The sequence below is a fragment of the Pseudochaenichthys georgianus genome, chromosome 8 (genome assembly GCF_902827115.2).
Source record: "Pseudochaenichthys georgianus chromosome 8, fPseGeo1.2, whole genome shotgun sequence".
Classification (NCBI taxonomy): domain Eukaryota; kingdom Metazoa; phylum Chordata; class Actinopteri; order Perciformes; family Channichthyidae; genus Pseudochaenichthys; species Pseudochaenichthys georgianus.
Window position 1 is genome coordinate 23,857,398 of NC_047510.2, and position 22,195 is coordinate 23,879,592.

Sequence of the window (22,195 nt, forward strand, 5' to 3'; positions counted from 1 at the left end):
ACCCCCACGATTTTCATTTCAGGAAGAAGCGGATCCAACGTTGTATTCACCGCTGCTGCTGGCTCAGTGCCTTTAACGTTGATTTAAAAATAATAGCATCTGGTTGTAAGACAAAACACAAGTTCTATGTAGTCAACGGCCCTCCGGACCAGCTGTCTATCCCGGTCTGAGACCAGAAAACATGGACTGGACAGTGACTAGTCGGGCCCTGTTGTGGTGCTTTTTGTCGTTGCTTTGCTGCGCTGGGATCCCACAAAAGGTAAGAGGGGCTAACTGGATAAGCTAGCTTAAGTTAGAAGACATTATCTCGGAGTTACCCGCATAACTATTTGTTTCACCCAACTTTAGGCTTGTTTTTCTGCTTTTAGTGAAACTAATATTGATGTACAAACTTGAATAAGTGTCATTCAGTGAGCCTTTTCACTCTGTGTGCTGCGTGTTGTATTCACATGATATCATTAAGCTAACGTTAGCTTTATGGCTAAAAGCACAACTTTTTAAGTAATGCCAGCTTTGGAAACCCTATAATTAACATTGCTCACATTTCTTTATAACATTTTTAATTCATTATACCAGGGTTCTCAGATAAAGCAAATCGTAGGAGCATGAAAATAACATATCCATCCTCTTAAAAAAGATCTCTCTGTTATTCAATATGACAATTTGCTGTCTATATGTTGTAGGTTTAATGTTGTTAGACTGTCTCGAAACTATTTAATTTGTTCTTGTCATCAACCTCCCCAAAGTATTTCAGAATCATATTGGCAAGCTTAAGAAATGCCCTTTCATTTATATCACTACTGAAACATAGAGCTTATTACTTATTACTGTTGTTAAGGCTTGATGTTATGTTAATGTTCCCACAGCTTGCATGATAACACAACACACCTCCTTATCTTTGTCACAAGGCTGAACTCGTCCTTTGTTTGCACATGAGCTGCTACTTCAGAATGTGTTGCTTGTTGTTTGAGTCATTTAATTAACATTAACAATGAAAAGGTGACAAACCAGGTAGTGCAAGCAAAACATGGCATTGTTGTGTATCCAGAACATTTACAAAACAACCACACAAACATCAGTGCCTTTGTTCACATGTGTACTAAATGTGATTTAAAAATGCAATGTTTGTAAAGTAGCCACAACTTTGCAAGAAAAGACAGGCTGTCTGCAATATAAATCTTTTAGCAAAGAAAACTGATAATGGGATCCTTAGTATCACTGCCTGGCACAAACAGGGGCCAAATAACTGGCTGAAACTGAGCCAGATTTCTAGAAGGTCTCCATGCAGAGACATTAGCTAAAATGCTAGTAAACCAATTCAGATAAGAAGAAGATTAAAGTAGCCTTATAATCCCCTATCATGTCTCAGGTTCTTCTTAGCCTTGCTGACAGTCTGCTTCTGTAGTCATGCTGACAAATGACAAAGGCTATCTATACATGGTGCCATTTGTGAGTGTGTCTAGGAGAGAAGAGAGATACATAGAGAAAAGACTCATCTTACTGCATCATCTTCGCAATTGAGGTATTTATACATCTGTTGCAAGGATAGTGACTAAAATCTAGCTTGCGGTCTCAGATGATATGTTTGTTTTAAGAAACGTATTCTCACATTAGGCCCACGCCCCACTTTACATATCCGCTGGCCCACAACAACTCTAATATTATTTTACTACTTTATACCAGCCAACCTTAGTCGTGCTGTTTATGCGAGTAAAAGTTGTGATCCTACACTATCTTATCAGAACAGTAGATTGGCTAGGCTCTGAATGAGTGTGCCTGAGCAAGGGCCAACACGTGACATCCTCTCCACTTGAGCAACTCCATGCAGAGAGCAGCTTACACACGTTGTTGACAAGATATGCTGCTTGAAAATAATGTTCTTCTTCATCAAAATGTGGATATGTGAACCACATTGCTTTTCAAACAATAATTTCCGCATGGCATTTGAGCTCACCTTTCCTACTGTAGTATAATTAAGCTCTCATAGGTGCCTGAGACTGAATAAAATCAAACAACCCCAAGCCTGTGTCATCTTCATGCAGCCCTAATCTCTAATGACTACTTGACTATGTTGGACTTAAGTGACTTTCAAAACTCAAAAATCTTTATGACCTGTTGCTCCACTACAGCTACCCTGACAAGTAGGTGTGAGATAAGTATTTATTGGTTCCTGTGTTATTGTTGCGCCGAAGCAAGCTGCAAACGTACTGCTTATTACTGTGTCAGTTGTAAGACAGTGTTCCACTTCTCAACAAAACAACTGTCAATTAGCGCAAGCACAATTAATACATATATTGTCAGACTCGCCCTATAATTTTCTTGCTAATGCTGTTTTTACAATGTACGACTTCCTTTAAAGCTATGATTCATTCCATTGTGTGTACTCCATACATGTGCCTCTCTTCCACACATGCAACTCTAAATGAGTCCTTAAAAGCCTGGAGCATCTGTTTCACACAGCTCCAGTGTTTCAGATGACACCACCGATTAATCTGCCTGTATGCAATTTAGCCACACACCTGTTTATTTTGTTGTCCCACTATAAATGTAATTTTTCTGTTGTTTTCGGCACTCACACACCTTTATAAGCAGCTGTGCAACAGAAAGCACCTGCTTGAAGTTACCTTCCCACATGCTTGTCAAGCATCATAGCCTGTTGATGCACCGTGCAGGGCAGCCATGTCACAGAGACCCTGGATACTGGGCTTTTGTTTGCTTTCAGATTTTATGATCAGTTTTTCAGAGGATTGTACAGCCGCTTGCCACCTCATTTCTAAGGATGAATACAAGAAACAGATTGGCGCATGACTGGCCCTTTACCTTCCTCTCCTCCATGAGTCATCATCCCCTCCCCTGTGTCTCTTACACGTGTCACTTTTGTGTCCTATAAAGAGGCATTTTGTCTGTCTGGCTCTTAGTTTGTACACAAACAATTATTTCTTCCGAGACTAGGGATTTATTTTGCAGTCTCTACTCGGGTGCTCTTACTATCGGTTTGTGATGTAACAATAATTCACTATCTTGAAGATATGAGAGTATCTGACAAAGGGGTAATAAGGCAGGTGTACTCCTGAAGCGCTTGTTTACACTCACTGGGAAAGCTGCCAGTTCCAGCCTGTCCTGTATTCAGCTTGGTTTGCCATACAAGAGGATGTGAAGCACACTGACACTCCAGCCGGCTACCAGTAACTTCATGAGCATTGTACTCAGTGTCCCTTAAGGGATGCTTGGCCGCATTGTACAGGAGAAAGTGAATACCTCAGAACCTGCCAAGACTTTGGTTTCGCCCAGTTCTGTAGTGTTATGTAACTCGCTTACACAACAATTTCAAAATGTCTGTGTTAACTCAGAATGAGGAAACAAGAGGGAGAACCATGATGTTTGAGTATTCTAAAAAAGCTTTTCCACTCACCACTGATGATGTTTTACCAAAGCAGTCGCTGTGAGCGGCTAGACATATCAAACAACATGTTCCCTGAGGCAACACTGTATATTCAACAGTTGAATATCAGTGTCCGTCCAAAACTAAGAGGCCAACAGATGTTAGGAGAGTTATTTGCTTGCGAAACCAAAAACCCTGATGGAGGTAACAGGGGGGGGGCAAAAACAAGTTAGTTATGATTCTCCCAGTACACATGTGTAATGCTCGTGAGCTTGCAACCCAGTGGGAACACTCACAGGTGTACAATATTGACACGAAAGTTGTTATAGGATGTGAGACTAAAGAAGGGGACTGGTAGGCAAATGTGGAAGGACCCAGTTTCCTTCTGAAGAGTGTGAAATGTTCAGTTTATAGAATAGTTGCCTCTGTCTCTGTTATAACAGGAGTCATTTTCCCATTTTAAGTTTTAACCTGAAGAACAGGTGGGGAGAAAATAATTTCCGTGAACTAGTTATTTTTTATGATCTTGGTTTTCTAAGGAAAGAAAGCTCTGGGACAAAGGGGAACACCCCGAGTGACACAGTGAGGGTAGTGGTTGTTTTTGCTCTCCTTACCACATGCGCAGGCCTGAGTGACTAGCTCTGGTGGTTTGTTTGTGTCTGATTTAGGAGCACTTTAACCCCCGCGGTCCTTATCTCTACGATAGTGGGAACATGATCAGAAGAGCGTGATAGTAACTGTAGGATGATAATCTGCCTTATAATGTATGCATGTGGGGGCTATTTGCACTGCCCCCAGAGAGCTGTACATGGGATTAGTCGGAGAAGTTGATCAATACCGCAGTGGGTCAGCAGGAAACTGAGGTCTGTCTGCTCGGTTTTCCAAGACTCCTGTGGTAAGGATGGCAGATTTAGTGGCATTCCCAGATTGTTTTTATTCCCAGCCTGACCCTGAGAGAAAGCCACTGAAAGGTGCTAATACGCTGTGCCTGATTGATGAGGCAGGAATCAGTCAAAAACGTTTGGCATGTCAATGATTGCATGATATGTGAAACTTTTTTTGTCAGTAACTGAAGTACACAACATGGTTAAATATTCGATTTTCTGGAGTAGAGAAAAACTCTTGTGTACCAGTTGCATATCATCTTGAAAAAAACATCTTAAATGAAAGTAGAGAGAGAGTGGACATGTTCACTGGGTACTGCACTTTTGGGTTTGTCTGGCATTCAGAGCTCTCCAACACACCCACTGGACATCTTCCTGCACATTGGTGCCAAAAACCATAAGAAGCCCACGGCTTGGTTATCAAGAGTGGCCTTTTTAGAATTCCATAGTGGGGTGATCGCAGCACACATCCCCCACAGAGCTGTTCATTCAGGCATAAGCCAAGTCATGAGGCCGGGTCCTTTAGCTGTCGTTGTGGTTATGGCTTGAACTGATTTCCCTGGACTTGCTGCATCTTTGTATGTATTGTGTTGTGTCAGCTGTCATGAAATGAATCAAAGTGTTCTGATGTCTGAGTGGGAGGGAAAAGTTCTGGAAATAAAGGATCCCATATGCCCCGTCAGCCCACTAATCATCTGTGCAAAGGGAAGTTAAAGCACTCTTTTCCTTCAGTTCACTGTGCAATCTGTTTTTAAAAAAGTGACCGTATAAGCTATGCTAGGTGTTAGCACGAGTGTAATGCAGAAGTGTAGACTGAGCACCAGGTTCATGCCCAGTTTGTTTTCCTTCCTCCACGTTGTAACCCTCGGCTCAAGCTGTTACTTTGAACATTCTGAACCCATGCCCCCTGTTACCTAGCCCACTCCTTGTTTGCTCTTCAGTCGTCATTGTAGGGTATTGATTTGAAATTCAATAATTTGTAAAGCCGACTAAGGTGGCACACTCCCTGGGGCAACCCAACACCCTTTCAACGAAATGCTGCCAAAACAGGCCCCATTTCTCAGAGTGGACCCTCTTCTTCCATATTTCTGCATTCCACTGGGGTTGATTATATAATCTCAAGCTGTCTTTTTGATAAGATAATAAGCATACGTACATTAATGTTTGGTCCAGGTGTAAGGATCAGTAATGGTAAAGTTATTAGTGGCTCATTATTCACCACCTTAATGCAGCCAGGAGCACAGGTTAGGAATTAAGTGAAAGCATGCATGCTCAAACATGCCTGCTTACTAATGACTGAATTTAATATGTTGTCACTTTGATTAATGTGCATTAATTAATGTGAATATCTAAAGAGTAGAGATTGCTATAAGTGCATCACCTTGATTTTGTTCCCGTTCTGTAGGGGTTTTGCGGCGCCAGCACCGTTTCCCTTCCTGAAAGCCTGCTCTTTGTGTCCACGCTGGATGGAAACCTGCACGCCGTTAGCAAGAAGTCAGGCTCTATCAAATGGACTCTGAAAGAAGGTAAGAGGAGAGAACAAGAGTCAATTGTAACCTTTTTCTCAAGTCACAGTTCCTTATTCAGGTTACACTTGCAAAACCACTTGTTGCGTTACAATGAGATCCCACTGTTGTTTCTAAACCACAATGACAGTAGTGATGTGTCTTTTGTCAGTGTTAGGGTTACGGTATATTATAACGCAACCGAAATACCTTAGGTGGGATTAAGCACATGGAAGTACTGGGCGCTGTTCTCCTAGCTAGGCATGGAAACTAGGTAATTATTAACTGAAAGAGGGGCAGAAATAGCCTGTAATCAAGGTTAGAATGGGCAAGGGTAAGCCACGTTGCTGTAGTGTCACCTACACACACACAGCATGTACTATGGGTACCTTTGTTAATGTAGGAACTATACGCTTGGAAATACCATTAGATAAGCGCACTTTAAGGTTTTCAGTAACATGCTGAAAAGTCTCCTAGACATGATTGTTTCAGTGTTCTTATCCATCTTAGAGTTAAACACAAATCATGACTATTTAACTGTTCTGAAAATACATTCTGATCACTTTTTTAAGGGATTGCAAAGATTGAAAACTACTCTAGTTTCAACCCACATGTCCTGGTTAGGTCCACCTAATACCCAAGTCATTAATATTCCGAAGCAGCCTCCTCCGCATCATCCGTTTTACTGGAATGACTATTGAATATAAGTTTGACCAGCTCTGTACCAGGCTCCCCACACACCTGTTGTTGTGCTCTTGTCAGGCAACCATACACAGAATGAGGGGGAATTAGAAATCTTTTCCCTACACCAAAACCGTACAACTCAGCCCAAGTGCATGTCGTCTCGCTGTTTGCTATCCTGTCGGCTTTGCAGACCTGTGTTTGTATATCAGCTAACAGGTGTCGGCGTATTTCTGTGAAACCATTGTTTTCCAACAACCGTCTGTTATAACACATAACGAATGCATATGCTGCTCGAACCCAAGAAACAATGGACCTGTTCGGACCTGGTGTCAGCATGTGTCTTTTGTAGTGCTACACGATTTGGAACAAATAGCTAATAGGGACTCATTTGACTACTATTTCAATATATATGGTATGATTTACGATTTTGGAAACTCTTCCCACCGTCATCGAAATATATATTCAAATGAAGTTTGGTTGAAGAGGATCTGTATTAAACAAGCATTATTTTATTAAGTGAGAGCCAGGACATCTCTGAAGCACCAAACTACCGTATTCCAAATGATAATGTCAAATTTGTTTGTTTCTTTCCAAAGATTGAGCTAGTCCATATTGCAATTTTGATAACATTTGTATTCATTGTGGAGCCTTTTGTAATTCATTCACAAGTAGACCGCTCCACAGACGTCAGTTCAAACCTGCAATTAAGTGTGTCTCCAAACTTGTCTTGAGAGACCACCTTTGATCCGATCTCCTTTCCCTACTCACATTGAAGTGCCTTCTCTTACACCAGCGTTTCTCAAAGTGTGGGGCGCAGAGATGTGATAGGTGGGTCGCGAATGGACGCGATGAACGGGAGATTATTTTATTTTTATTTTATAAAAAAAATGTTTTGGACCTCAGGCCGGAATCGAACCTGGGTCCAACGGGAAAAGTCCCGAATCTCCTGATGGCCAATCCGAGCCTGCTCACACACACACACACACACACACACACACACACACACACACACACACACACACACACACACACACACACACACACACACACACACACACACACACACACACACACACACACACACACACACACACACACACACACACACACACACACACACACACACACACACACACACACACACACACACACACACTGAAACATTTGTCATTTGCAGACATTATGTAAAAATATCGCATACACACATGTGAAACGCTCTCACACACAGACAGTCAGGGAGAAAAGCAATGTGGAGCGGCTCCTCACCACTTCATAAGGAGTTTAACTGTGACACTTTTCGAAATCCCGTTTGTGTCCCCCCGCTTTACAAATAGGCCTATGTTTATTATTATCTTTTAACGCAAGCCATCATCGCCACGGAGGAGCACACAGCCTCTGTGAGCGAGTGAGACAGAGAGAGAGAGAGAGAGCACACCTTTATTTATTTAATATAGCCTAGTTGTACAAAATAAAGTAAGAAATCATTCCAATGTGTACTATAGGACAGTAAACAGTTTAAAAGGGGAGTGATTAGTAAAATATGCATAAATAAAAAGAAAGAATACTAACTAGGTAACATAAGATAAGAATGCACAAGTTAAATGATTTGTTATTGGTTGTGATCAAATTCTAAAGATGTTTGGATTATTGAAAAGTATACAGCTCCCTTTCATAGAGTGTTGAGAGATGTTTCCATAAATTCATTTTGTGCTCAAAGTGCACCAGATTGATGCATTTAACTTCAACATTTAAAAAAAAATCATACATTTTCTTTTCACTGAAAACGGGTCCCACAGACCCAAACAGCACACGAAGGTTAAAAGTAAGCATATAATAATGTTAAAATGTGCTAAATATATACACTGCAAAAAAAACTGAAAAAGAGGAGTAGAAATAGCTCACAACTTGTTTAATTTTTTTGAAAGTAGCTCTCATCCTAAAAAAGGTTGGAGACCCCTGTTATAGAACGATACATTTGACCATTTTAAGCTTGGCCTACCATTTTCTTGGAGCGGCGAGGAACAGGTGGGGCTTGAAAAGGCCCACCTGTTCAAAGTGGGGAACCACTGTCTTACACCAACCACCGACAATATGATAATGACATCCAAAACACAAGATGCCCTCATGTGGTTCCTTTGATATGAGAAATATTATCAACATAATAAAGTTTTTAAAACACAGACACTGTTCAAATACACAGAGCTATTTTCATTGGACAAAGCCAGCGACTGAGCGCTTCCTTCTCCTTAAGCAGAGGATGTTAGTTTAGTGACGGTCTTTCAATGCGGCCGAGACCCCCCCAGAATGTGTTCGGAGCGATAGGATCCCAAAGCTTCCTCACTGTGTCTTGGGTGCATTCACACCTGTAGTTAAAGCGGTCTACTTGTTATTGGTTGTTAACGCCAGGTCTTAACAGGCCCAATGGCCACCTTCAGGTAATCCTACGCTTCCCCCCCCCCGCTCCTGTTGACCCCTTTCGGCACCTCCACAGAGATCAGCACCACCTGGTCCCCGCCCTGTATGTTCACACAGTAGGGTGTGTGTGTTTGTATTTTAAGAACGTATTAAGAATGCCAAATGAAAGGAGACGGATACAGCAATGTTTTACAGGTGAATAATCGTACACAGGAGGAAAAAGCAGCATACTATAATGAAAATGAAATAGACAAAAGGAGGGAGTATTAAAGTAAGCTGCATTATCCATTCTTCTATAAATATTTAATTGCTTGCCTTCCAAGCGGAGCTGTTGGCGGACATGACTGTTTGCTTTTCATGTTTGCTCCAAGGGAATTCGTTTTCAATTTGGACTTTGCGTTCCGTGCAGTTAAATGTCACTGTCTTGCTCAACAGCTCCTGGCCACAGTTTGCATTGTTGGTTGGTATTCTTGTCAGTCCTGACTTGCGTCTTGTCTTCTTTTCTCTCCTCACAGATCCAGTTCTCCAGGTCCCCACACATGTGGCAGAGTATGTCATTTTGCATTTACTTTTTCTCCATGGGTGTCTAAATAAGTTTGTGTACTACATATCTGTAACTAAAGGTGGTGAATGTAAATAGTTGTGGTAACCTTTCTTTAGTTTGGCTCCCTGTACTGGTATTGATATATCTTCTTAAATGTTTCCCTCTAGACCAGCCTTCCTGCCTGACCCAAACGACGGCAGCCTGTACTCTCTGGGAGGAAAGAACAACGAAGGCCTCACAGTAAGAGGAAATCTTTTTTTAATCACTAACCATAATCTCCCCCTGTCTAGTGAGCAACACGCTGTTCAGTTCCCTATTCTGTAGAAAAACAGATCTTCTCACATTATACGTGTCATGCTGAATGTAATGCACGCTCATTCTGAAAGACATACAGCATGTAGTGGTTTTTCTAATGTTCCTTCATTCATTTTCCCACAACAGAAATTACCCTTCACGATCCCCGAGTTGGTCCAGGCTTCTCCCTGTCGCAGCTCTGATGGCGTACTTTACATGGGTAAGGCTACAAAAAGGAATACAAATGTAGCCTCGTCTCCTCACATAAAGGAGCAGGTGTCTCTGATGTCTTCCAGTACCTTTCGGTTCTACGCCATTTGCGGTCTAGGCCTGTGCTCTTTTGCATTTGAAACAGTTAACAGAGGAAAGGTAATCTACCAAAGTGACTGTGTCATTGTCTGAAGGGAAGCGGGTGACATTTGCCTCCACAAAGACATTATCAGTGAATCTTTTGTTTTCATTCAACTGAAGCACGAACAAAGCGTATAGCAAATGCAACGATAGCAAAGGGGTACAATCTCAAACTCTAGTAGAGTTTATGAGAGTTATCCTCTGTATCCTCTGCAGCGGCCATTTCCAGATGTATTGTTTGTGCATTCTTCCATTCGAATCTATGATTAGTACATTACTGCCACTCCCTGCATCCACACAATAAGCCAGAACAAAGATGGTTTCGTCGTTTTATGATGGAATGGAAACACCCATTGACTGTGAGGCACCTTAAGGACCATTTCTAATATACTCGGAATGCTAGAGAGTATTCTAATTTATTCTGTGGATTTTATAGGGTTTAGATACTCGTCTGAATATGTATTTTTTGCTAGGAATATATTTATATAGTTTTTTTTATTGTATTTTTAAGAAATGTTATAATTCTTGTAGATTTACTGTCAAAATGCTGCTGTGACATACACCTTCCTGACTTTGGATAGATAAAGTATTATCTATTTGATGATTCCTAAACAGGTTTTCTTTAGGTAGGCCAAAAAAACACATTTATCTTGGATGTTGTCACACTATCATTGGACCACAGATTTCAAAAAAGCAAAGAAACTATTATTTAACAGCAAAATAGGGAGAAACCTCTAGAAAAGCAACCTTCTCCACAGTGGACAATTATATTAAAAGGTGACACATTAACAGAGTAGAGAAAGTATGAGTAACATTACCTTAATTACATTTGTATTATTAGTTAATATTATCAGACCAAGATATATGTTATGTCAAGAATAATATAAATACTGTAATCATGGCGGAGTATATTAACTTAATCTGTGTGTGTGCATGTGCAGGTAAGAAGCAGGACCTGTGGTATGTGGTGGACCTGTTGACTGGAGAGAAGCAGCAGACCTTAACTTCCTCCTTCGCTGAGATGCTGTGTCCCTCTTCCTCTCTCCTCTATCTGGGACGCACAGGTAAAGATAACGATCCAGCAACACAAGATCCTTTTTTTTACTCAAACTCATTTTCACCAGATTACCATAGCAGCCGATCCTATTCATTTCTTAATCTGACTAATGAACGGGCCCGTTTGTCTTGCATACTGTTACCCAACCTGTTGGCAAACCCTTATTTACCTCTCTTATCTCTGCCTCAGTCCCCGCCCCTCCCTTAAACCACACCAACCCCCACTATATCCCTGGGATGGTAATTGTAGACACAGACCTACAGCATGAGAGCCCTGTCAATTAAATACTTCCTTTACATGGTTTCTAGTCATTGCTCACTCTTTAACCAAACGGCACAGATGCTCAATTTTGTTTCAACTTGTCTTCAAGATTTTTTGCTTCGAAGCAAAACCAACTCAATAACAATTTGCACTTCCATGTATCCCCATTAACTGTGGGGTTGCTTTGGGAGTTAGGGTTAGGGGTTATATTTCAAGCATGTTATACAAATAAGTTATTGGGCTATTTTTTATCAACTAAGGTTTGTTAGAAAATGTTGTCAACTTTAATTGACTGAATATATTCAAAAATGCTTACTATTTACTTTTAATATGTATTTAATAAGTGCAGTAGAAGTGAAGCAAGTTTCAGGTTTGGGCTGTATTCAATAATACTTTTAAAATTAGCCAATTAAAAGTCCCCGAGACAAATGTAAAAAATCTGTGATATTAGGCTATATAAATACACTTTTATTAATGTGTTGTGTTTACTCAAATGCAAACTCAAAGCCCCAATTTTGTGTATGTTCTTAAGGGAAGCAATATGGTGTGAATATGTCCCTGTTGCTCATTTCCCCGTCAGAGTACACCATCACCATGTACGACACCAAGAGCAGAGAGCTGCGCTGGAATGCCACCTATTCCGACTATGCCTCGACCCTTCCTGATGATGACACCAAATACAGTAAGACTATTCAACACGCTGGCTCTTTTGATCAGTGTATTCTCTGACAGACGGTAATAATCACTTGTCCACTCTTCGGTTCCCCACAGAAGTGGCTCATTTTGTGTCCAACGGGGACGGCCTGGTGGTGACGGTGGACAGCGAATCAGGAGACATTCAGTGGTTTCAGAACTATAACTCTCCGGTGGTGGCCATGTATATCTGGCAGCGCGAGGGCCTCCGCAAAGTTCCCCACACTAACGTTGCTGTGGAAACCCTGCGGTACCTCACTTTCATGTCTGGAGAGGTTGGCCGCATCACACAGTGGAAATACCCGTTTCCCAAAGAGAATAAGCCCAAGAACAAATTCCTGTAAGCAGTGTTAATGACCCCTACTCTTTTTGACTTTTCCTTCTATGATTGTTACTACTATTTCTAATTTGGCTAGATAAAAAAGAAAAGAAGGATGTCTTACTCATTCAGGGAGAATCATTGGTTGAGCACAGTTTTAAACATGTAAGAACATTCTGCCTATTAATCACAGGGGACTAACTTACTGGAAGGCAGAAATCAAGCTTTTGTAAGATGTGAGATTGCTTAATGTTGGGATGGAGTCGAGACATGTATACCTAACAAGTGGAAGCTAGCAGGCCTGGTTTCAGCTCAGGTGACAGGCTGCAGTACGGCTTTATTTTCATATATTGAGTTCACACCTGCTTCTGCTGGAAACAGTACTTTCAGTGGTGGAGCCACTGTGACGGCTTCGCCTGTTTAGGGAGATGATGGCAAACTGACAGTTCTGTAATACATTCAAGATGTGTTTACCACAATTCTATTCCGTCACACTTTAGCATGAAGTATGTACTGTATCTAAAGTAAGTAGACATTTGACTAACATTGCTTTTCTCCTTTTTTAGGGCCACTTTGTATGTGGGGAAATACTCCACCAGTCTGTATGCCTCTTCCTCCCTGGTGCACGATGGAGTCACTGTCGTGGTGAGTGACCGTTACAAGTATCTCTTCATTTAGGCAAAACTCAATCGTTATCAGGAAGACATGAACAGGGAGTCAAGGTTTATCTACTCATTTTATGCGTCATAATCAGTTTTCACTTTTGGTTAGTGGTTTCTAAGAATACCGTTGAGTTTGTATGAAAACATCCTGTTCCAGTTGAGTCCTCACTTGCACTTCTTACTTGCGTCACTTTGATTGTTACTGGCTTTGCCCCAAGGAGATCTAGTGTCTCTTGTTCTTCATAGTAAAGGCGGCAAATATTAAACACATTGCATGACATTTGTTATCAGATGATAAGATCATTCATTTCAAATGGAAAGATCTTAAAAAATGGTTCTAACGTATGTATATTTTTTAATTGTTCTCTTTTTTCCCCCTTTTTCTTTACTCTTTAATATTCTTTTCAGATACAATATTATTTAAATGATCCTTATTTAATTCTGTGAGGCCTCTGATGGAAAATTCACCTGAATTCATAACATGTTTGTGTGTATTTTCTGTGACTGTGCAGCCTCGTGGCAGCACCTTCCCCATGCTGGAGGGTCCCGACAGCCGGGAGACTGACGAGGACAAGGAGTGCTTCATCACGCCCAGCACCAGCGTGTTCAATGGTCCGCTGCGGAAGAGAAACCGTATAAACTACATGAGGAACTACCTGCTCCTCATAGGTACTACTTCAGTACACAAATCAGAGTAATACTACCCACTCTAATCAAATTGAAATGTTCTGTCACGATGACGGAGAAGGTTTTAAGGGTCACTACCTAAAAAAAGTTATAGTTTCAGTGATTATCATGTGTGAGGCTGATATCAGGAAAGACCTCTGTGAAATGGTTATTACGGTCTAGGACAGGGGTGTCAAACATATGTCCACTAAATGATTTGTGCCTATGGAGATACACTAATCTTTAAGTTGTAATGCACATATGTAAATTATAAACTGAAGCATAATATCGTTGAAAGATGTACTTTTTTGCACTAAAACAAAGGGCACAATTTGCAGTTGTCATTATTTGTAGGTTATTATGCTATAAATGTACTGCTCCGGCCAATTAGGGATCAATCTTGGCTGTATGTGGCCCCTAAACTAAAATGAGTTTGACACCGCTGGTCGAGGACATGAGTAGGCCATTGCGCTGTGTTGTGAGACTGCCCTCTGCTGGATGATAGTCATGTGGATATACTGTATGTCCAATAATATTTTATATGATATCCCTACTATTTAAACATTGAATAATGATAATATCTGCTGATAATTAAAACGTTTTTATTCCTGCATTTCAGGTCATCATGAGACGCCCCCTGAAGCTCACACTAAGCTCCTGGAGAAGTTCCCAGACAGCTTCCCTCGCAGCCAAGGCAACGTCATCCCACCCACTACTGACAAGAAGGTTGAGGAGGTGTGTGTCTGTCAGTGTGTCACCCAAGCAACATTTTGTTTTGAAGATGTTTCAGATATCAAAACATCTGTGCAGATTGTGCTCACTCTCTTCGTCCTGTCCCCCCCTTGCAGAAGGTCAATTATAGTGGGATGGATGATGGCCCCCCTTCCCCTCCGCCTGAAACATCCATTCAGGAACCTGGCACCAGTGGTCGCACTGGGCGTCCAGAGGCCCCGGTGGACTCCATGCTCAAAGACATGGCAACTATCATCTTCTCCACCTTCCTCCTGGCTGGATGGGTGGCCTTTGTGATCACCTACCCTAAAGTAAGTCACACAACACCACCTAGTGGACTGCTGGGTCTCTGCAGCTACATTATCATGACATACATGTTCATATGTGGAAGTTGTTGATCTTAAAAAATCTAACGCAGATTGAGCCTAGTTTTAATGTGTATGTAGTTAAGGGATTGCAGAGCCTCATAACGGGCACATTTCCGAATGAATTGATTGATTCATGTAATACATAAAGATTAAGTTTGAGCAACTGTCTGTAAAGCATACATTTTCCCTTTAGAGAAAGAATAATAAGAAGTGAATTCCACTAAAGAAGACACTATACATGTTCTGCCATTGTCTAAAATAAGTTGGAAGTGATGTACACCAGAAATGGGCAGAATATCTAATTTGTGCATCCCTCTTCTGAAAACAGTTTGTTATTCTTAGACACTCGGACATCTCTCCTCTCTCTCCACAGAGTGTGCACAAGCAGCAGCAGCTGCAGCACCAGGAGTTCCAGAGACAGATGGAGGAGAAGTTGGAGCTGCTCCAGAGACAGCAGCCGTTCCCCCCTGCAGACGGGGGCTTGGCCCCCGAAAGCGACTATCTGGAGGTGGCCCGCACTCGCTCCGAATACTCGGACCACAGCAGCCCTAATGTGACCCCCCGCGCCTCCAACCACTCCAACCTGTCCGTGTCTGAACTGGGAAGCTCTGCCAATGAGCACGAAGATGGAGGTGAACAATTAAAATTACACGCACACACTTTGATTGCACTTTTTTTACATTATATCTGTATTACATTGTTCAAATACAACACAGAGCAGCTCATACATGACATGACAAGTAAGGTACGTAGATAAGAATAAGAACTAAAAATAAGAAATGCAAATAAAAATGCCATTCTCCATCCGGGGATAGAGGCAGCAACAAAATTAAGTTAGATAGTAATAACGATCAAAAATAAATAGACAAATACAGATGAATGTATACAGGGGTAACAAGGTTTCAGGAAAACACAAAAACAGTCATATTTGATGGCACTTTTTAAGAATTGTAACCCAGTTTTCATTGTTTAAAATGATTGATTTGTCTTTTCAGAGGATGACTCCAATATAGTCAGAGTGGGCAACATCACTTTCCGTCCCAAAGAGGTCTTGGGTCACGGTGCTGAGGGCACCATTGTGTACAGGTAAGTCTGAACAAATCTGTCAACAGTTATTCCCTATTCTTGTCTTATTTGTAAAATAGTGACCTAATATCATATTGTTGTACTGCCATTGTTTTTCCACAAGGGGTCAGTTTGACAACCGTGCAGTTGCAGTGAAGAGAATTCTCCCAGAATGCTTCAGCTTTGCAGACCGGGAAGTCCAGCTGCTGAGGGAGTCAGACGAGCACCCGAATGTCATCCGCTACTTCTGCACCGAGAGGGACCGCCAGTTCCAGTACATCGCCATTGAGCTGTGTGCTGCCTCTCTTCAGGAGGTATGGGGGGGGGGGGGGGAGAATTTGCAATAATTGTGTTGTTCTTTGGGAAAACAAGAAGCATTTTGCTAATAACAGCACATAGGAATAACTGATGCTTCCTTAATGATGCATTACTTTTTTTGTGTATGTACCATGCATTTGTACTGCTGGTGCTTTTGAGAGTTTGTCAATAAGTGGAGGAATTTGATTATCTGTCTTTGTTTCAATATTCTACAGAAGTAGAAATTATTATATTTTGGTTCCCTACACATCAATGTATTTTAATTACTGGACTTCACTAACTGGTGTTTCATCTCTCTAGTATGTGGAGAGGAAGGATTTCGACCGTCATGGACTTGATCCTGTTATACTTCTTCAGCAGACCATGTCAGGACTGGCTCACCTGCACTCTCTAAACATAGGTATCATTGCCATCATTACTGGCTGTTATATATAACCAAACAACATCTACATCACTTGAAAGCTTGTTTTCCTCGTCTCATCTGGATACTTTTCCTTCAGTCCACAGAGACCTGAAACCCCACAACATCCTGGTGTCCATGCCCAACGCCCACGGCCGGGTCCGGGCCATGATCTCAGACTTCGGCTTGTGTAAGAAGCTGGCAGTGGGCCGCCACAGCTTCAGCAGAAGGTCGGGGGTTCCCGGCACCGAGGGCTGGATCGCCCCCGAGATTCTCAGCGAGGACTGCAAAGACAACCCGGTGAGTCAGTGGGAGAGAAGCTGCACTCTCTGCAGGGATGGGATGGGACTTTTTCAAAGGTGAATTATTGCGTCATCGTTTGCATCATGACGTAATCGCTTACGTGCCTTCTTATGACCCACACAGCGTTTTACGTCGCTGATTTTCTCCGCAACACCGCTCACAACAACATCAATAGAGGACTGCGTCGGGTAGTTTTTGATTATACGAAGCCAGATTAAGTTAAAGAACTACTTCTCCAACCTTGTACCTTTCTCCAGAGTGCCGTGGTGTATTGTTTATTAATGTGGTTCAGCTGCATTACCGCCCGCTGCAGTGCTGCTCGTCTACCGGAGTTTATTCTCCCGTTAACTCGCGGCAGCGGCCGCTGTAAAGTTTTCATTGTCTGACTGTCACAAGCAGCCTTTATATATACAGTCTATGCAAGCAGCTGATAAGTATCCCTCATCCCCATAAGTGAATGTGTTTTAGTCTGAAAGCTGTTTGGCATCACAACGCTGTTATGAAAGTTTCTCTGGCATTCTACATGTGATGTTAGCTAATCAGACTATCTTACTTGTTGCTATCATATTTTGGCATAAGACGTTTTCTACACGCATATTTTACCGGCGTAGTTTTCGTTATGATTTTACTTGTGATGGCCACATGTAGCCCATGTATTGATTCCATCCGATAGTTGCAATAATACAAAAGGAAAACGTCTGCCTCTTCACAATAGTCAAAAACAGTGAACGGATGGTTATTAAAGTAAGGTCAAATAAACAGAATTATACTAAGCCTGGTTAGTGTTGCCTGACTTTATATAGGCCTAAGTGTTTTGATAAGTGTGTGGTCGCGTTCTAGTCACTTTGCTCTGCGCTACTGCTTGTTACAACTTGTATTTGCCGATCTTGCCGGGTTGCGGAGTGTGGACAGCTGAGAGAATAGACCAGACTCCAGCAAAGGTAAATTGTATCTACAGTGCGCCATCTAGTGGGATCAACTGAAATGCCGGGTATTGCAGGAAAAAGGCAAAATTAATGCGGTCTTTACTATAATTTGGAAAATGTTGTACCAATATTCGGCAGGCCGGATTCAAAAGCCCAACGGGCCGTATATGGCCCGGCGGGCCTTAGTTTGCCCATGCCTGGTCTATATGCAAGTTAAAAAATATGATATATTAGGTAAATAGATAAATATGTTTTAAGTAGCAGCCGAGGCCAGATGAATATTAAGGATGTTGTTTCAACATATCGGGTGTTTAACAGTCTTATTGCCTGTGGGACTCAAATGAGCATTATTAACATAAACAGATAAAACAACACTAGAATACGTAACTTGATATATTTGGGTGGTAAATGTTTGTTTCATGTCATGCCTCACTGACCCCCCCCTCCTCTCCTTCTCCTCTCCCTTGCAGACCTGCGCTGTGGACATCTTCTCTGCTGGTTGTGTGTTTTACTACGTGGTGTCTGAGGGAAGCCATCCCTTCGGCAAGTCCCTGCAGAGGCAAGCCAACATCCTACTGGGCACATACAGCCTTGACCATCTGCTAACTGACAAACATGGTGAGCAATAAACCTGCTTTTGTCCCTCACATCACTCTCAGATGCATAACTAGAGTCATGCAGTTCATTTTGATTAATAAGGCAGGTAGGCTGATGTGACTGATGGATTGTTTGTATCTGTTAATTCACGGCAAACAATTTATTTGTTTTTTAACAATGTATGCCGTTAGATCATCATACCCTGCAAGCACATCAAAACCAGCCTGTTTGTGTTATTTTCCAGAGGACTTTGTAGCCAGAGCTCTGGTAGAGCAGATGATGAGCATGGAGCCCCAAAGGAGGCCTTCAGCTGAGAGCGTTCTCAAACACCCTTTCTTCTGGAGCCTGGAGAAGGAGCTGCAGTTTTTTCAGGTCAGCTGTTTATCTATCTTCCTCTGCTTACTGTAAAAAACACTTAAAGGCTGTTTTAATGTGGGTACTGTGCTACTACAAACTAATCTGTACACACACTCCTCTCAGGTTACTTTGTATTTATGTAAATCCTCATTTCTGTTGAGCTCTGATTCATCATTATTAAACTTCTTCATACCTAAAGGCAATGTACATGCTGGCTATTTCAATATCATTTTGGACAGTAATCTTAGGTTGTCTCTATTCTTCACATATTTACTTTACATATTAGAATGGTTGGAATTCCTCTAATGCCACGTCTGAAACTGTAGAACTTAATTGATATGCTATATAATAAGAATGTCTTGCATGCTAACACTTTTTTTGTGTGGTTGCTTGCAGGATGTGAGCGACAGAATAGAAAAGGAACCGCTGGACGGGCCAATCGTGAGGCAGCTGGAGAGAGGAGGGAGGGCTGTTGTCAAGGGTGACTGGAGAGAGCACATCACAGTGCCACTGCAGACGGGTATGAAACTGGCTAAAATGTAAACATGTTAAATTCAAACTCCTGGTACCCCCCTTTTTAAAATAATGTTTGATATGTTGCTTAAATGTAGGGTTTTGGTTGAGCACATGTGAAGTATTTCAGATTAAAGCTAGTTTTGCATTGACATGCTATACTTTCAGGGTGGCACTGAATGCAATATCCTGTCACCACAAAGTGTTGCAGTGCTCGCTAAACTGAGCTTGCTACTTCCTGTCAGAATCGTCACCTGCTGAAAACCACACCCTCAACTGGTTCTGTTTGGACTTTGCTCTCAGTTTATTTGAAAAATGGCACTGATAGTCATGAATTGAGCGGACATTTTTTGATCAAAATACAGATTAATGTGAGGTCATAGTATATTAAATTCCATCTTATAACAACAGAAGATCAAATTATACTCATGTTTTTCTATATTTACAAGCAACTACCTTTTAATATCTAATTGTTTTATACTTGGAAAACTTTTTTTGACTGTTATACGACCCTTAAAGTCTTTCCCTTGAAGTAATTCAGACACCAGGGGCCAGATCAGTTTGGCTGATTCAGGATAAAGTAAAAAGACAGTTGTATCATCTCACTGTTTATCAATTCCTTGTTGAATGATTTTCATTTTGTCTCTCTTCCTTTGGCAGATCTGCGGAAATTCCGCTCCTATAAGGGAGGCTCGGTCAGAGACCTGATGCGTGCAATGAGAAACAAGGTAGGAATGTGTTGAAGTGTTTTCTACTCGGGTCTTACAGTACAAATCTGTTTCTAACACTTGACCTTCTTCCTTCTTCAGAAACATCATTACCGGGAGTTGCCTGCTGAGGTTCAGGAGACGCTGGGCTCCATCCCTGATGACTTTGTCTCCTACTTCACCTCCCGCTTCCCCCACCTGCTAATGCACACATACCTGGCCATGCGGACCTGTGCATCTGAGAGGCCATTCCTGCCTTACTACTCCACTGCAGATGAGCTTGCAAAAACACAGACCCTGCACACACACCTCTGGCCCCAAAGACAAAAAGAGCCATGTACTCAGCCCTTGACTACACACACATCTTCCCCCTCTTCACAACCACAGGAACCTACACATTCGTCACAGCCAGCGCAGGTCCCTCTCACAAATCCTGCTGAATCAGCGCCCTCTTCTTTACCCGATGAGCCTGTAGCTTCACATTTGCCAGTTGAGACAGTGGAGCCAGCTCTGTCCACACAGACTGACCTGCAGAGTCCAACCGTGAACCCCACACCTGCCTCAGAATCACCAACAGATCCTCTCGTGCTAGAACAATCCATCCAGTCTGAGGTGCACGCCCTGCCAGGTACTTTGATGCTGGGTAATGAATCAGTGTGAGCTGAACCAGAGTCAGGTGGAGCCAGCACAAACAGGAGCATTGCCTTCAAGAGTGAACACCAAGTTGGGCTCAGCTGCTGCAGTATGAGCTGGTGAGGACCAGGCCTGCAGTGCCTGCGATCCACCGCTGGGTGCAGCAGCTGTTCCCTTAATAAGTGCCTTCTGCTCACCTGGGTTAAAATGTCGCCCAACAGAACCGTCCACTTGTTGTTGTTCCTGCTTCGAGGAAGTCAGATGAGAATCAGGGTGATGCAGGACCTTATATTGTAGCTGGACTGAGCAAAGAGATGTTTTTTATTTTCTATCAGCATGTCCAAAAAATGGTGTTTGTCCCTAAAAATATCTGGCCTCTATCGTGGGAAACATGTCTGGATGTTGTTAGATAGTTTTATAGTGCAATGTCGTATTTCTGAGTGACCCTCTTCACTGCACAGATACTGTATGTGTATTTTTGTATAGACGGTTCAGAATTTGGATGATGATAATGAATTATGTATTGAGGCCGATGTGCCTTTTTTTCTTTTTTTAAATATCACTGTGCTGTGTACAGATCTTAAAAAATTACTATGCTAAGTGTGCTTGATTCCAGTTAATGCTGCTAGACTGCTTCTTTTTTGTCAATCAAGAATTAATGTGCTGACTCAGCAGAGGCCTGCTCCAAATGGTGTTCAGGATGGCACCTGAATACAGTGGGTAATGAGATTATGTAGTCATAAAAGAGTTTAGCTGTCAGGCAGCAGAGCTCGCGTAAAATAACTTTTCAAGGTTTTTAAAGTGAAGTTAATAACTTGCACATTAAAACGTTTTTTTTATTCTAAGATTTGTTTGTGGATTAATGTTACTGCAAATCAAGCGGGGGATTGGGAAACGTGAGATAATTAAGTTGGTTCCAAAAAACAACTACTTATATTCAACAGATGTTTTTATTTACAGCTGCCCTGAGCAGTGTGTTTACTGAATTGTCTGAGTGAGCTGTTGCTACAGTTAACATTGTTGGAGAAACCAACAGTGTAAGCTTTCTCTCTATCTGTCTATCGAACGGCAAAACCCACGGCAGGAATTTGACTGCAAAGGGCAAACAAATAAAAAGGTCACTGGCAGAAAGGATTGGCATCGATCGAACAAAGGGCAGTAGGGGAGAAGGGGGTAAGTTGAGCCAGTGGGTAAATTGAACCACCCCCTGTAACCAGGCAACGCCTTATCGTTGTAATCAAGTGACCATAAATTATGCAAGCTCCACCCATTTCTCATTGCCTGTGAAAGAGAATACTCATTGTGGTCTGGTAAGTAAACATTTTTACAAAAAACGTTTTTTGCTTGTCAAAGTAAATGTTCTAGATGCTCTATATCGGCTGTCATGTCAAAAAAAAGTATTTTTACTATGTGTCATTTCTCCTTGCTTAGAGGACAGCATAACTAAAAAATGGCTCAATTTACCCCACTCTCCCCTACAGAGCCAGTGTGTGAAGCACTGCTCTCTTCAAGTCACTCACAAACATACATATTTATAATTATAAAACCAGCCTCCCATA

General features: G+C 41.8%; 1 protein-coding gene across 1 annotated transcript; it reads left to right on the forward strand.

Annotated features, from left to right (window-relative positions):
- Positions 1-16: 16 nt before the first annotated feature.
- Positions 17-21,481, forward strand: ern1 (endoplasmic reticulum to nucleus signaling 1). Its single transcript, XM_034089116.1, has 22 exons — positions 17-259; positions 5,672-5,792; positions 9,386-9,419; positions 9,582-9,654; positions 9,856-9,928; positions 11,001-11,123; positions 11,958-12,059; positions 12,149-12,410; positions 12,956-13,034; positions 13,564-13,720; positions 14,337-14,452; positions 14,566-14,760; positions 15,191-15,449; positions 15,813-15,903; positions 16,007-16,196; positions 16,501-16,600; positions 16,701-16,900; positions 18,300-18,447; positions 18,671-18,798; positions 19,180-19,303; positions 19,957-20,024; positions 20,106-21,481. Exons 1-22 carry the CDS (start codon positions 182-184, stop codon positions 20,661-20,663), a joined length of 3,279 nt encoding a protein of 1,092 aa, XP_033945007.1. The 5' UTR covers positions 17-181; the 3' UTR covers positions 20,664-21,481.
- The last annotated feature ends 714 nt before the right edge of the window (positions 21,482-22,195 follow it).